General features: G+C 43.9%; 1 protein-coding gene across 2 annotated transcripts in view; it reads right to left on the reverse strand.

Moving 5' to 3' along the window:
- Positions 1 to 944: 944 nt before the first annotated feature.
- LOC115164617 (rasGAP-activating-like protein 1) overlaps positions 945 to 15,999 on the reverse strand; it is a 32,910-nt gene continuing 17,855 nt past the window's right edge. The window contains exons 13-21 of one of the 2 annotated variants that reach the window (XM_029717295.1): positions 13,768 to 13,960; positions 13,466 to 13,603; positions 12,813 to 12,951; positions 8,831 to 9,006; positions 7,665 to 7,802; positions 7,365 to 7,500; positions 4,162 to 4,282; positions 3,828 to 3,895; positions 945 to 3,680 (exon numbers count right to left, since the gene is read on the reverse strand). In XM_029717295.1, coding sequence (XP_029573155.1) covers positions 3,532 to 3,680; positions 3,828 to 3,895; positions 4,162 to 4,282; positions 7,365 to 7,500; positions 7,665 to 7,802; positions 8,831 to 9,006; positions 12,813 to 12,951; positions 13,466 to 13,603; positions 13,768 to 13,960 — 1,258 coding nt within the window. In that variant the 3' untranslated portion in view covers positions 945 to 3,531. Of the gene's footprint in view, positions 3,681 to 3,827; positions 3,896 to 4,161; positions 4,283 to 7,343; positions 7,501 to 7,664; positions 7,803 to 8,830; positions 9,007 to 12,812; positions 12,952 to 13,465; positions 13,604 to 13,767; positions 13,961 to 15,999 lie in introns of those variants that run through there. The other variant, XM_029717296.1, reaches the window with a different exon arrangement.

Below are 15,999 nucleotides of genomic sequence, written 5' to 3' on the forward strand. Positions count from 1 at the left end.
ATGAAAACTTGTCATTAAGCTGTCATTTTTTGCTAAACAGGTGGGGCTCAAAACAGGTGGGCCTGCCCTGAATGACGGGTTGCACTGAGGCTAATTAAATCGTTATGGAGAGGGGAGTGCAGACCAAGTTGTAACAGTCTGAACCCGATTAATGGTGCAATACTTGACTGCGTCATCACACAGTTCCATGGTTAGTGCAGGGTACAGTCTACTATAGCCTACATTTGTACACTTTTCTCCCTATTATAATTATATGTACACTAATCTTCCAACATTACCATGGGTTAAAGAACTGAATGTGGGAATTATCAGAATGAATCAAACCACCGTTTTCTTTCGAGTGTAAAGTTTTTCCAAACCTGTTTTTCTTATGATTCATAAGTACTTTCCTAACCCTAAATAAGATCAGAGTATTGTTTATATCTTCCAATTGGTGCTGAAACGGAGACGAATAAGCGTATACAGTATTCTTTTGAGTCTGTCGACAAAATTCTAACTAAGAGGTAAACCATATTTAAAGGGACGGATTAAGATACATTTACAGAAAACCCTATTGAATTAAAACTAATCTGTTGGGAAGGTTTTCAGCAGTTGAATTACATTTATTCAGCGTGAACAAGGGAACCATGCCTGCAAATCCCATTAAGCACCTTCAAAACGTAAGTCTGAATACCAACTACTGAGAAGTGTGAAGGAAAGGCTTGCGTAAGAAAGGCGTAATTTCCTAAGTCGGAATCAGGCCCATAGAATATTAGCTAAAAAGTATTGTGGAGCTCTGCACCTAAATATAAACAGTACTGGCACCCAAAATGAGTACCGGCACCTATTCAGTCCAAGTCAAGCACTGAGTATCTCCAGACCCTCCAACACCTTTTATAAAAACATGACTGATTGTAAATTCAAAAGGTTTTTCAGTGTGTGCATGAACACAGATTCAAACTAAGTAGTAGCGGTATCATTACATTTTACTCAATATTTCCAAAACAGTTCACAGTAATACAGCTGATGTTACCACCAATCTGTAACCATCCGCTTTGTGCATGCAGTCATTTTGTGTCAGCAATATAAAATGTAAGCTCATTTTCTAAAATGCAGCCCTCTTCCAGCAAATAACAAGTCAACGAGCAACAATCAATATTTGTCCGGATTTGAACTTGAGAGGCTGCTTAATGAAATTCAGCGGAATTCAACAGTGGTCTATAATAACCTAAAGATAGCCAGCCAAGTTAAATACAATTTACTAAACAGATTACAATAATAGGTCAATAAACGATTCGGATATCAGTAACATATAATTTGATAACAGTGTAATTGTAACAATCCAATACGCTTAGCTTTTCTTTCTTGAATCGACAAGACTGATAAAAAAAAATCCTTGTCACTAATTTAAAGAAAGTACTACTAAAATAAAGACAGTACACAATTTACCATGGCAACAAATGCAGTTTGGCATTTGAAACATCTCCCACACCTCCACTGAAAGCATTTTCAATGGTGCACGCCATTCCACGCAACTCAACTCACACACTTGGAGTTTGACAACTCATCAATGTGCAAGAACACACATCTCTACTCCTCTGAGCTCAGCTCAAAAACAGCAAACTGAATTTGGTCAATACTGTAGGGAATTCATGCATGTATACAAAATATAAGGTATGGCTAAGACAGGATACGCTCAAACGGTTGTGAGTCGACATCATTAGCTCTCTACAGAGGGTGATGGGACCCTAACTAGAGTAGAACAGAAATGATCTACATATGTTCAATTCCATTAATTACAAAGGAATGACAGTTACTGTATGACACTTCACTCAAAATCAGCAGTCTTAAAATGACTTCAAATACAATGACCTGAGGAGAACAGTAAAGAGGTCACTTGATCTACTTTATAATATTGTCAGTAGTACTGCTTCAAATACATGTTTTTACCAATTAACCAATCAACTGTGGACCATGTAAAATATGTTTTTCATATCAAAGCCACAAATTTGAGTTTGAGTTACTTCCCATAAATCCACAGAGCAACAGCACCAAACACAAGCTTCACTATGGCAACAGTGAAAACAATATACTAATAGCAAACAAGTGACTGTTCAAGCATTTATGGCGTGTGTCATTGTATTAAAACACTCACTTAGAAATCTCACAGGGCATTACCCTCATTAATATGAACACCAGCACAATCTTACTACAACATTGTGGATGTTATCAATTGAAATATATAAATTAGAGAGTAAAAAAACATAAATAAAAGCAATATCAAAATAGCATACATTCAGGTAGATTCATCTAAAACTAGAGTAGATTGCATAATCGTCCTCCAAGGTATGGGTCGTTACACGAAAACAGTGCCTTTTGGATCTCTTTGATTTTTTTATTAGAAATTGTGCACCAATATTGAATTTTAAAAGCCTGTCATACTAAATGAAGTGCCATTTAATATAGACCACATGGATAATTCAATAAATCATTTTTTTATATGAACAAAGACTTGCTAAAGTGCCAAAATTCAGCACTTTGGCATGTCCCTCCGTGCACCCTCTGTGACTTCTAGGAAGTTTTTAACCCCCTTAACCCCAACATTTCTCCACATATTCACCATCATTGTAAAGCCCTAGTTATTGTTGCTCTGAAAAAGTAATTTCTGAAGATTATTATTTATTAGTGTTACCCATAGATAGACAGGCTAGAAATGTTGTAACAATAAATACATACAAATGGGAAGCCTGCATTCAATTGCCACTCCCTGTTCCATTCCCCCTGTCAAAAGGGGATTTATGGCTGATTTTAAGATGAAATTCGCAACCCTGTTGTGGTCAACCCTGTTACTTTATTTGACATTTAAAAGGCACTTACTATAGTAATTGTTTTAATTTAACCTCTTGAGATGGGAAAACGTGTGCTCTTTATGACAGAATGCTAAAATGAGGTGAAATCCAAAGTTTTTTTTTTTTTTTTTTTTCAAAAGGCACCAAATTGCTGGAACGACCCATATAATGATGTTGAATATAAAAAACATCTTTACATTTCACAGACGCTGGATGCAGGGCATGCACTACATTCCTTGATAGCCATACAATAATGCAGTACCACGGAATGACACAGTCCATGCGTGCCCCTGCTTCAGCTCAGTTCCACATAACAGTTTGTGTCCTGCTCAATCGATAAGAACCCAAGCTTTGGGAGAGTAGCAGAAGTTTATGTGGCAGTCCATCTGAATGCAAGACCTGTGGCAATCAGTTATTTCACTAGATAACTTCTCTGCCACAGCTGAAAACCTGTATGTGTGATATCAAACGTCCCAGGAAAAGAATGTTGCAGAATGGGTATCCTCTTCATTCTGTCTTATGAAGAAGTGATCTGGATGAGAAGAGAGTTCGTCTAGACATCACATGTAACAGACAACATGACAGGGAGCAGGGAGAGGCTGCCTTCCTTCTGTGGTCGCTTAGTTTTCCTACTCCATTGAGTCTGATACAGGACGTTGCTCTCCCCTTCAGACCCGGGCTCAGGCCCCAGGGAAGGCCCAATCTAGGGGGTCAGGATGAGGCTACCGGCCTCCTCTCTTTCCTGCCGCTGGAAGGTGGCATGGGCCTGCTCCAGATCCAGAACCACTCCAAGTAGCCGAACCGCTGCAGCCTGCCTGTGCTTCAGGAGCTCCACGCTACAGTCTGCTCCATCTGGGGGTGAGAGAGAGAGAGATTTGAAGCAACGCGAATGCTTTAAATGACAGTACAAATGTCTAGGGAACCAACCTCTCTGACAGCTAAGGTGTTACAACTGATCGAACTGCATATTAAAAAGGCACTGCTTTGACAGTCTCTCACCAGGGAGCAGCCCAGAGTTCACTCTATTCTCTTCCTCTGTGGTCATCTCAGCCTCCACATACTGCTTCCTGTTAGCACATAGCACAGGGCACAGCACAGCACAGGGCACAGCACACTCACATTAATACACTGATCAACATGTTTATCAATGTTTAGACAGTGTGTAACAAAGTATGAAAGCATTGTGTGAGAGAGGCTGAACATAATCCACACTGATGTGTTCCTGAGTTACAGGCTATATTCTAATGAATAAGACAAGTAAATGAACTGCACCCTGTCTGAGAAGGTTTACCATAGCCTCCAAATGTCTCATGTCAAAGTGTATCCCACTGACCTGAGCTTGTCTCTTCCCTGAAGAAGCTGTTTGTAGATGGTCTGAGTCTCTGCGTCTGGATCTAATGGGTCACTCCAGTCGCCCAGAGTCACTGCAGAGTGAGTGCGACTGCAACCTGAAGCTGAACAAAAGAGAGGGGCCATACAGTGTATTCACTTCTCTAATTTTATTTCTTTCTTTTATTTCACCTTTATTTAACCAGGTAGGCCAGTTGAGAACAAGTTCTCATTTACAACTGCGACCTGGCCAAGATAAAGCAAAGCAGTTCGACACATACAACAACACAGAGTTACACATAAACAAACGTACAGTCAATAACACAACAGAAAAATCTATGTACAGTGTGTGAAAATGTAGAAGAACAGGGAGGTAAGGCAATAAATAGGCCATAGAGGCAAAATAATTACAATTTAGCATTAACACTGGAGTGATAGATGTGCAGATGATGATGTGCAAGTAGAGAGTGCAAGTAGAGGGTGCAAAAGAGCAAGAGGATAAATAACAATATGGGATGAGGTAGTTGGGTGTGCTATTTACAAATTGGCTGTGTACAGGTGCAGTGATCGGTAAGCTGCTCTGACAGCTCATGCTTAAAGTTAGAGAGGGAGATATAAGACTCCAGCTTCAGTGATTTTTGCAATTCGTTCCAGTCATTGGCAGCAGAGAACTGGAAGGAAAGGCGGCCAAAGGAAGTGTTGGCTTTGGGGATGAACAGTGAAAAATACCTGCTGGAGCGCGTGCTATGGGTGGGTGCTGCTATGGTGACCAGTGAGCTGAGATAAGGCGGGGCTTTACCTAGCAAAGACTTATAGATGACCTGGAGCCAGTGGGTTTGGCGACGAATATGCAGTGAGGGCCAGCCAACGAGAGCGTACAGGTCGCAGTGGTGGGTAGTATATGGGGCTTTGGTGACAAAACGGGTGGCACTGTGATAGACTACATTCAGTTTGCTGAGTAGAGTGTTGGAGGCGAATTTGTAAATGACATCGCCGAAGTCAAGGATCAGTAGGATAGTCAGTTTTACGAGGGTATGTTTGGCAGCATGAGTGAAGGAGGCTTTCTTGCAAAATGGAAAGCCGATTCTAGATTTAATTTTGGATTGGAGATGCTTAATGTGAGTCTGGAAGGAGAGTTTACAGTCTAACCAGACACCTAGGTATTTGTAGTTGTCCACATATTCTAAGTCAGAACCGTCCAGAGTAGTGATGTTAGTCGGGCGGGCGGCTGCGGGCAACAATTGGTTGAAGAATATGCATTTAGTTTTACTAGCATTTAAAAGCAGTTGGAGGCCACGGAAGGAGTGTTGTACGGCATTGAAGCTCGTTTGGAGGTTTGTTAACACAGTGTCCAAAGAAGGGCCAGATGTATACAGAATGGTGTCGTCTGTGTAGAGGTGGATCAGAGAATCACCAGCAGCAAGAGCGACATCATTGATATATACAGAGAAAAGAGTCGGCCCGAGAATTGAACCCTGTGGCACCCCCATAGAGACTGCCAGAGGTCCTGACAACAGGCCCTCCAATTTGACACACTGAACTCTATCAATTGCTACAGGGGGTGATGAGCTGTTGGCCGGGTTAGGGGTAGCCAGGTGGAAAGCATGGCCAGCCATAGAAAAATGCTTACTGAAATTATCGATTATTGTAGATTTATCAGTGGTGACAGTGCATCCTACCCTCAGTGCACTGGGCAGCTGGGAGGAGGTGCTCATATTCTCCATGGACTTTACAGTGTCCCAAAACTTTTGGGAATTAGTGCTACAGGATGCAAATTTCTGTTTGAAAAAGCTAACCTTAGCTGACTGAGTATATTGGTTCCTGACTTCCCTGAAAAGTTGCATATCGCCTGGGCTATTCAATGCTAATGCAGAATGCCACAGGATGTTTTTGTGCTGGTCAAAGGCAGTCAAGTCTGAGGTGAACCAAGGGCTATATCTGTTCTTAGTTCTCAATTTTTTTAACGGGGCATGCTTATTTAAGATGGCGAGGAAAGCACTTTTAAAGAGCAACCAGGCATCCACTACTGACGGGATGAGGTCAATATCCTTCCAGGATACCCAGGCCAGGTCGATTAGAAAAGCCTGCTCGCTGAAGTGTTTTAGGGAGTGTTTGACAGTGATGAGGGGTGGTTGTTTCACCACGGACCCATTACACATGCAGGCAATGAGGCAGTTATCGCTGAGATCCTGGTTTAAGACAGCAGTATTTGTTGTATTTAGAGTTGTATTTAGAGTTGTATTTAGAGGGCAAGTTGGTCAGGATGATTTCTAAGAGGGTGCCCATGGTTACGGATTTAGGGTGGTACCTGGTAGGTTCCTTAATCATTTGTGTGAGATTGAGGGCATCTAGCTTAGATTGTAGGACGGCCGGGGTGTTAAGCATATCCCAGTTTATGTCACCTAACAGTACGAACTCTGAAGATAGATCGGGGGCAATTAAAACACATATGGTGTCCAGGGCACAGCTGGGGGCTGAAGGGGGTCTATAACAAGCGGTAACGGTGAGAGACTTGTTTCTGGAAAGGTGGATTTTTAAAAGTAGAAGCTCAAATTGTTTGGGCACAGACCTGGATAGCATGACAGAACTCTGCAGGCTATCTCTGCAGTAGATTGCAACTCCGCCCCGTTTGGCAGTTCTATCTTGTCGGAAGATGTTATAGTTAGGAATGGAAATTTCAGGATTTTTGGTGGCCTTCCTAAGCCATGATTCAGACACGGCTAGGACATCAGGGTTGGCGGAGTGTGCTAAAGCAGTGAATAGAGGCTTCTAATGTTAACATGAATGAAACCAAGGCTTTTATGGTTACAGAAGTCAACAAATGTGAGTGCCTGGGGAATGGGAGTAGTGCTGGGGGCTGCAGGGCCTGGATTAACCTCCACATCACCAGAGGAGCAGAGGAGGAGTAGGATAAGGGTACGGTAGGGACTATAAGAACTGGTCGTCTAGTGCGTTCAGAACAGAGAGTAAAAGGAGCAGATTTCTGGGCGCGGAAGAATAGATTCAAGGCATAATGTACAGACAAGGGTATGGTAATCTGTCTGAGATTCTCAGTCTCAGTGAGCAAATAAATATGGGCTGGTGTTAAGAGTAGTGCACATAAATGTGAGATAAAAAGATAATTATGAAGTGTTAAGGAAGCACTAACATGTTAAGTGTGTGTGGTACTTCAACAAAGATTCCTACATAAGTCAATGTTTTAATTACTAGCGCGGTCAGCCTGTAGGCAGCAGGTCCACTTGCCACTGCGGTACGCCCCTGGGTGGAAGAAGGGCAGCATGCGCCTGTTGTAGATACTGGCCTTCCTGATGGCTGACAGCCACTGGTTTAATTCATTCACATTCTGCAGACACAGACAGACATACACAACACTCAGGTCAGTCCCAGCGTACACACAAACCACAGAGAACTGTGATAAAAAGAAAGCACCACAAAGTCAACCCAGTCAAGGGTCAGTAGTGCTGTGGTCAGTAATAGTATGGTCAGTGACTGGAGGTCTGTCAATACCTTGCACTGGGTATAGATGGTGTGCATCTTTCCATCGTTGTCCTGGGTGACGACCTGCAACACATGCTGCTGTTGGAAGGCATTCTCATCCACTCTCTCCACAGCACACACACACTGGATGGGGATGGAGGAGCGCACCTGCAGGATGCACACATAACACAGTATCAGTATGCGCACAGCTCCATGTTGCACTCCTGTATTGCTCTTTGTAGGCAATTTTCTGATGCAGGCAAATACACATCAAATGAATCATTCAGTTATCAGCTATTCCTCAGGCGAGTTTAGGCCCGGCTTCAAGTGCCACCCTTATGGGTACAGTTGATAGAGTGTGTCTGCTTTCATCCTTCCCCAACTTTTTATTGAGCATTAAGTAATTCAAGACCATTTTGCAAAGAAAAAGGACTGAAGAGAAAAGAGTGGTGGAGAGATGGAGAAGAAAGTGGGAGAGAGCAGGGCAGGAGAAAAATGTCAGAAAGGCTGCTCTAATGTATAAATCAGCTGCTTCCATGGGATGCCTGCCTCACTCAGGTTAGAGCACAGTGGGAGGGGATATGGTCCACAGTTGGATTTGCAATGTTAGTATGAATATCCACAGCCTTCAATGAACCTAGCATTTATTCCAGCCACACAAAGGAAGAAGTCCGCTCAAAGAGAACCCTCTTTTACTGGCCTATTCTCCACATCTCTCTTTCTCTGACCCCCCCTATATCTATTCCTCTCTCGCTCCCCCCTCTCTCTCTTGTTCTCTTTCTCGCTTGCTCTCTGCCCCTCTCTCTTCCTTCCCTTTCTACCCCCTATCATTCTCTTTCCCTCATCCCCACTCCTGTCCTGGACTGGCTAGGCAAATGAGAGAAGCTCATTATCAAAAGACTGGGCATCACATGATAATAACCTCCCCACTAATGATGTTCTCATACAGAGAGAAACACAAATAAGGCAGACGGATGATTAAAATGTGTTTTCTTTTATGAGGCAGGATGACGATCAAACACCCTTTGAAGGGTACAGGAGCCAATTCATCACCAGAGGAAATGGTGTTACCTTGTTATAATGAGTTACTTTCAGAGGACTTAATGTTTTCTTGTCTGTCTTTATCTGATGTAAAAGAATGGAGGAATTGCTATTAGAGCTGGTCATGGGTAGGATTGTGTATGTGTGGGTCAGACCTGCCAGGGATCCGGGGTCTTGGCGTAGGACAGCGTCTCACTGCTCAGCCAGAAGTATCGCTTCTTGAAGGAAAAGCGGGACAGGAGCTGGGGGCTCTCGGCCTTGTGCTTCTGGAGATAGCCCTCCTTCACTGTCACTGAGGGCAGGAACACAGCCCTCTGGGGCACCTCAGACACTGCAGACAGACAGAGGGAGCAAGAGAAAAGAGAGGGGAAGGAGAGGGAGAAAAAGATGGAACAGGAACAGTGATGGAGGGGAATGGAGTGAGAGAAAGGAAGAGAGAAATAAGATGGGTGAAAAGGAGAGTACAGAAACAGAAGTTCTACATTGTATCAATATGGACACAAGGTGGAGCTGTAGCAGTACAGTTATGGTTAATTTATACATATTGTTGAATTACATTACAGCACATGATGCATTATCTCATTGTACATCATTGTTTGTGTCATCTTGCCTCCCTCTTCACCCTTGTGTTCAGCACACCCCAGTGTTCATTTTGTAAAAAATAGTGATTAAAATACTTGGACTGAAACAGGTGCTGGTACTCATGCTGGGTACCGGTACTGTTCATATTTGGGTGCAGGAGCTCCACAATACTATTGAGCTAATATTATATTAGGTGAAACAGGAGCTCAAGCAGTAGAAAATGTAAGGTGCCGACCCCCCCCCCGCGAACACGCACACACTCAATTCTTCATTGCTGCGACATGCTTGCTAGTTGAGATTTCTGCTCTTCACTCCGTTGTCAGTTTAGCCTACAATTCACTGATCTTAGTAGCAGAAAGCATTTTTTATTTGTGTCCTTCAAGGCAGCTGTCAATGATCACGTTAGGCTGCATTTCATTTAATATTTTATGTCGGTTTGATCGCGGGTAGGCACTAGTAATGTCTGCAGTTTTCGGGTTGGTTATTTGTTTCACGTGTATTAGTCTATAAATACATTTCTTTGCCAAAATTCGTCATCTCTCCCATGTCTTATTCAACTAGTAGTTGTTCTGAAATGTTTATTGCTTGCCTACATGTTACTCCCTCTATGTTTAACATAACACACATACATGAATTATTAATTCCGGTTGCCTATCCTGACGTGAAGTTTGTTCACTCTTATGACAAAGTTACAAGGGGGGAGGGGGGGGATTTCGGCAAGGCCATTTTCTTGCCTGCCTAAATGTAGGCAAGCAATAAACATTTCAGAACAACTACTAGTCGAATAAGACATGGGAGAGATGACGAATTTTGGCTAAGATATTTATTTATAGACTAATACACGTGAAACAAATAGCCAAACCGAAAACTGCAGACATTACTCGTGCCTCCCCCGAGACTCAGCTCTGGTGAACTCCTCAAGTCAAGCACTGCGTCAAACACGTATTTTTCAGTGGCAATTGATTAGACTATTACTTACTAAATATACACAGAATAAACTATAACATTTTTTTTTCTTCAGTTGACTAAAATGAGACGAGACAAAAATATATCTGTGACTAAAATCTTACTCCTAAGTGGACTGGACAATAATCTTTGGAGAAATTGAAAGCTTTTCAGTGATAAGCACAATGAATAATAGCAGCACATATGCACAGCGCAGTTCTGTTGAACAATGGGAGGACGCGCCACACTCCGTCCGCACACATCAGCTGCGTAGGAGCAAGCGATGTGTGGGAAGACAGGCTCTCCTCCTGCTCCGACTATACACATAGCGCAGGCGACTCTCTTGCTTCCCTATAGATAACTAGTAACCACCAGCCTTCTAGTCAGCTACCCGTTGCCTGGTTGGGAAACACCAGCTGCTTTAAGAAATTAAAAACCATAGCCGCACTGAGTTTAATAGTAAAACAACAGTCTGTTTTGCTATCCCTTGGATAAGCTCAACCCTGCCACTTTCCCCACTGTATTTCATAGCCAGGTTCTGTAACCAACGTAGCAAAGTCTCCCTCTTTTCCTCAGAGAAAACGGCTTGATTCTAGCCTTTACCATTCAAAAGATATGACCCATAATATCAACGCTATGATTTTTTCTTTCTATCGTGCATTGGAGAGACGTATTTTACATCCATTAAGCACATAGCAGGCCGTTCCAAACGAGGCTACTTCCGGACCTGACTGTTAACCATTTGTTTAGGCTACACCTTGTTCAGTCATGTTACCTCATTAGCTAGGTATAGCCAACCTGGGACACGTTCAGCAGGACTCATCCCTTAGGAACGTTCAGATAGCGTATCTCTATGTAGAACAAACATGCCCCTCTAATATGTTGAATATGGAATAACTCTATTCCTGGGTTCTATCTGAATCAAGAACGTTTTGGAACTGAATGTGGCCCTGGTAACATTACTAGTAGCCTATATGCAAACATTTGGAGGCACAGAAAGAAAAGGGATAGCAAACAATTGATTGACTAAATTCCTCTTGCCACTACACTATATCTGACTGGTTAAAGAACTTTATTTAGATTTATGTGGACTCAGTGACTTAGACTTGAGCACTTGGACCAGGACTCGAGCACTGGGACTTGGATTTAGGGATTTAGGGACTTAGGGAGCACAGGCGTCTTGAGACTTGATTCGGACTTAAGGTTCAGTGACTACTACATCACTGGGCAAATCAGTCATTAGCTCCCATTTTACTTTTGGACACCAATGTAGCTGCAGCATCTGTGGAACCTTGATAACAATGGCAATGACGTGACTGAATGACGGAGGTGCAATCCATCCGGACGGAGGTGCAACCCTTCGGCAATACTTTGCGGACCATCTGGTGATTGTGCAACTCTTTTTCTGCACTTGCTTGTGTCTGTTTGTTTTGTATGTAATGTGCAATATCTATTTACTCTGAATTATTTCATACAGTATTTCTGCTGTTGGGAAGAGAATAGGATGTTATATAGAAAAATATGTTGGTAGGACAAGGCTATGTATGTTTGTGGACCTATAGGTTGAGTTGGCTATTTTAGTCAACAAAATGCCCTTTAATTTTAGTCACAACACAGCATTTGTATTGCCTCAACCTATAGGTCCACAAACATACATAGCCTTGTTTTAACAATAAATAGACTAAATCATTATTCAAATGACAAAAATGTGACTTAATGATATTTTTGTCAAAATGACTAAGACTAGACTAAATCTAAAAAAGAGTTCCAAAATGAGCACGGGCACACCCTCAGACAGATGGAACAATACAAAGCCACTCCTGCATAACACATTCACATCAAGTGTATTAAATGTCAAAGTGGCCTTTGAGGGAGAGCCCAGTGGCTGAGATGACATGGAGATTGGAACATGATATTTCAGAGTGATAAGATGGATCACAACAACAGACTCGCTGACACGTGACGATGAGAAAAGGGCATAGGTGTGCTATGTATACAGTGTGGTGTGTAGGGGTGGCGAGCGCTCCACAGTTCAACGCGCAGCCCACCGCACTCCATTTTAGTCCCAGTATCAGCTCTCAGCTGCCTATGAATATTTCACCACTGTATCTATTGTATCTATTGATACCAGTAATAACTGGCTTTGCCATACTGGCACCTGGCGAGTTAGCCTGCCAGGATAGGAGCCCAGCCAAGCTCTGCTGTTCTGTCGTCCGTCTGTCTGCCCCCCCCCCCCTCCCCCCAGTGGCTCTACCTTATCTCTGATCTCTACGGTTATCTGCTTGCTCTTCAGCAGGCTTCTGATGCATTACTACTAGGGCCTAGAGTTTCCCCCTGGTAAGGTGACATGGTGAGGAAAAACTCCAGGCCTTATGGGGCGGCAGGTAACCTAGTGGTTAGAGCACTGGGCCAGTAATCGAAATGTTGATAGATCAAATCCCCGAGCTGACAAGGTAAAAATCTGTCGTTCTGCCCCTGAACAAGGCAGTTAACCCACTGTTCCTAGGCCGTCATTGTAAATAAGAATTTGTTCTTAACTGACTTGCCTAGTTAAATAAAGGTTAAAAAAATGCCTTACTGAATAAACAGTGTCCTGCTGGTGCTTCTTACCGCTATCAATGTCGATGAGCTTGTCCAGGAAGTCTTTAACAGAGGCCACGCTATAAAGGATGATGGGATGCAAGGGCTCCATCCACAGCTCCTTGCCGTGGCCCAGCTGCAAACCCAGGTTCCCCACACTCTGCACTGCCTGGCGCAGAGAGAAACACAGCCATGTTCACCCACCACTCTCTACTGTAACCATAACTTACCATCTGTCAAATGGGCAGGGAGTACTGTTATCAATTCTGATATTAAATGAGCAGCACAGTATCATCAGGATGTGCTTGTGGTTCCTGTAACAGACTACTACACCCCTCTCTCTCTCTATGTGTCTCTGAGTAACATCAAACATCCCAGTGAGCAGGCTTGCTGTGAGGCCCTCTTTGTCCTGCCCACACCTGGCATGGGAACCTCTCTGAAGGACCCCTCTCTGAAGCTCTGCTTTGAACCCAAGCCTGGCTGCACACAGAGGTAAAAATAGACCATTCTCTGTAGAGGACCCATAGCAACAGGACTTCAGCACCACGGACAGCAACTCTATTCGCCACAGCTGTTTCACTGTGCGGGACTGTGTGGCACTGTTGTAGGATAAAAACTGTCTGTGCATGTGTGTGCGTTTGCGTGTGTGTCCGTATGAGTGTGTGCGTGCAAGGGCACAGTACCTTGGCCAGTAGTAACAGTGTCCTGCTGGTGCGTGTATCTGCATGCTGGTCCCTCAGGTGAAAGAGCTTGGGTGTGAGGATAGCAGGGGCAAGGAAACGCAGGAAGAAAAACCCACTGATGGCCAGGTACTTCACATCCTAAGGGGAGAGGGCCAGGAGGGAAGGAGTGCAACAGAGATGAATAAAATAAATGTACTGACAACATCCCCATGTCTATTCACTATCCAGCAATGAAAACACGTCTTCATCTAGGTGACCTTTGAAGCTGAATTTAGCCCTTGACCTCTGGGTTTGAAACAAACCTCATTCTCTTGCTCAGGGAACTGCTCCTCCACCCTCTTGTGCAGCTGTTTGAAGGCCACCCTCATGACAGGTGGACACTGGGTAACTGACCCAATGATGGACTCCACGATGTTAGACAGATAGCCCTGCAGCATCTCCACACTGCTCTCCCTCACCTCAGCCTCAGACACCGCACCTTTAAATGAGATACGCCTCCAGAGAGAGAGGGGTCAGTGTTACATTGAAATGAAATGTATACTGACAATTCAAAAGAGCTCTGAAACACAAAGGCCTGCGGGACCCATACTGTGACCTTTGCTTTGTACAGACAGCATTGTCACTAATTATGAAGTCTGTGCACTGGCCAAATCAATACATCAACATCTATCAAATCAAATCAAATAACATGTTATTGGTCACGTACACATGGTTAGCAGATGTTATTGCGAGTGTAGCGAAATGCTTATGCTTCTAGATCCGACAGTGCAGCAGTAACTAACAGGTAATATCTAATAATTCCACAACAAAACCTAATACACACAATCTAGTAAAGGAATGGGATAAGAATATATAAGTATAAAATATAAGGATGAATATATGGATGAGCAGTGACAGAGCAGCTAAGATGCAATAGATAGTAAGAATAGATATTGAAGGATACAGTATACAGTATATACATATGAGATGAGCAATACGAGATATGTAAACATTCTTAAAGTGGCTAGTGTTCCATTTTTTTAAGTGGCCAATGATATCAGTCTGTAGGAAGGCAGCCGCCTCTCTGTGCTAGTGGTGGCTGTTTAACAATCTGATGACCTTGAGATAGAAGCTATTTTTCAATCTCTGTCCCAGCTTTGATGCATCTGTACTGACCTCGCCTTCTGGATGGAAGCTGGGTGAACAGGCAGTGGCTCGGATGGTTATTGTCCCTGATGATCTTTTTTGCCTTCCTGTGACATCGGGTGTTGTAGGTGTCCTGGAGGGCAGGTAGTTTGCCCCAGGTGATGCATTGTGCACCTGCAAAAGTCAGTGAGGGTTTTCGGTGACGAGCCACATTTTTTCAGCCTCCTGAAATTGCGCATTCTTCGCAAAACACTGTCTGTGTGCGTTGACCATTTCAGTTTGTCGGTGATATGTACATCGAGGAAAATAAAACGTTCCACCTTCTCCACTGCTCTCCCGCCTATATGGCTTGGGGGGTGCTCCCTTTGCTGTTTCCTGAAGTCCACGATCATCTCTTTTGTATTGCTGACATTGAGTGAGAGGTTATTTTCCTGACACCACACTCCGAGGGCCCTCACCTCCTCCCTGTAGGCTGTCTCGTCGTTGTTGGTAATCAAGCCTATCACTGTTGTGTGGTCTGCAAACTTGATGATTGAGTTGGAGGCGTGCGTGGCCACGCAGTCGTGAGTGAACAGAGAATACAGGAGGGGGCTGAGAACGCACCCTTGTGGGGTCCCAGTGTTGAGGATCAGTGGAGTGGAGATGTTGTTTCCTACCTTCACCACCTGGGGGCGGCCCGTCAGGAAGTCCAGGACCCAGTTGCACAGGGCGGGGTCGAGACCCAGGGTCTCGAGCTTAATGATGAGTTTGGAGGGTACAATAGTGTTGAACGCTGAGCTGTAGTCAATGAACAGCATTCTTACATAGGCATTCCTCTTGTACAGATGGGATAGGGCAGTGTGCAGTGTGATGGTGATTGCATCGTCTGTGGACCTATTGGGGCGGTAAGCAAATTGAAGTGGGTCTAGGGTGACAGGTAAGGGGGAGGTGAGATGATCCTTGACTAGTCTCTCAAAGCACTTCATGATGACAGAAGTGAATGCTACGGGGCGATAGTAATTTATTTCAGTTACCTTAGCTTTCTTGGGAACAGGAACAATGGTGGCCATCTTGAAGCATGTGGGGACAGCAGACTGGGATAGGGATGGATTGAACATGTCCGTAAACACACCAGCCAGCTGGCCTGCGCATGCTCTGAGAACGCGGCTAGGGATGCCGTCTGGGCCGGCAGCCTTGCAAGGGTTAACACGTTTAAATGTTTTACACACGTCGGTCACGGAGAAGGGGAGCCCACAGTCTTTGGTAGTGGGCCGCGTCGGTGGCACTGTATTATCCTCAAAGCGCAAAGAAGTTGTTTAATTTGTCTGGAAGCAAGATGTCGATGTCCACAACGTTTTCTTTTTGTAATCCGTGATTGACTGTAGACCCTGCCACGTACGTCTCATGTTTGAGCCGTTGAATTGCGACTC

Source organism: Salmo trutta, chromosome 27 (assembly GCF_901001165.1).
Source record: "Salmo trutta chromosome 27, fSalTru1.1, whole genome shotgun sequence".
Classification (NCBI taxonomy): domain Eukaryota; kingdom Metazoa; phylum Chordata; class Actinopteri; order Salmoniformes; family Salmonidae; genus Salmo; species Salmo trutta.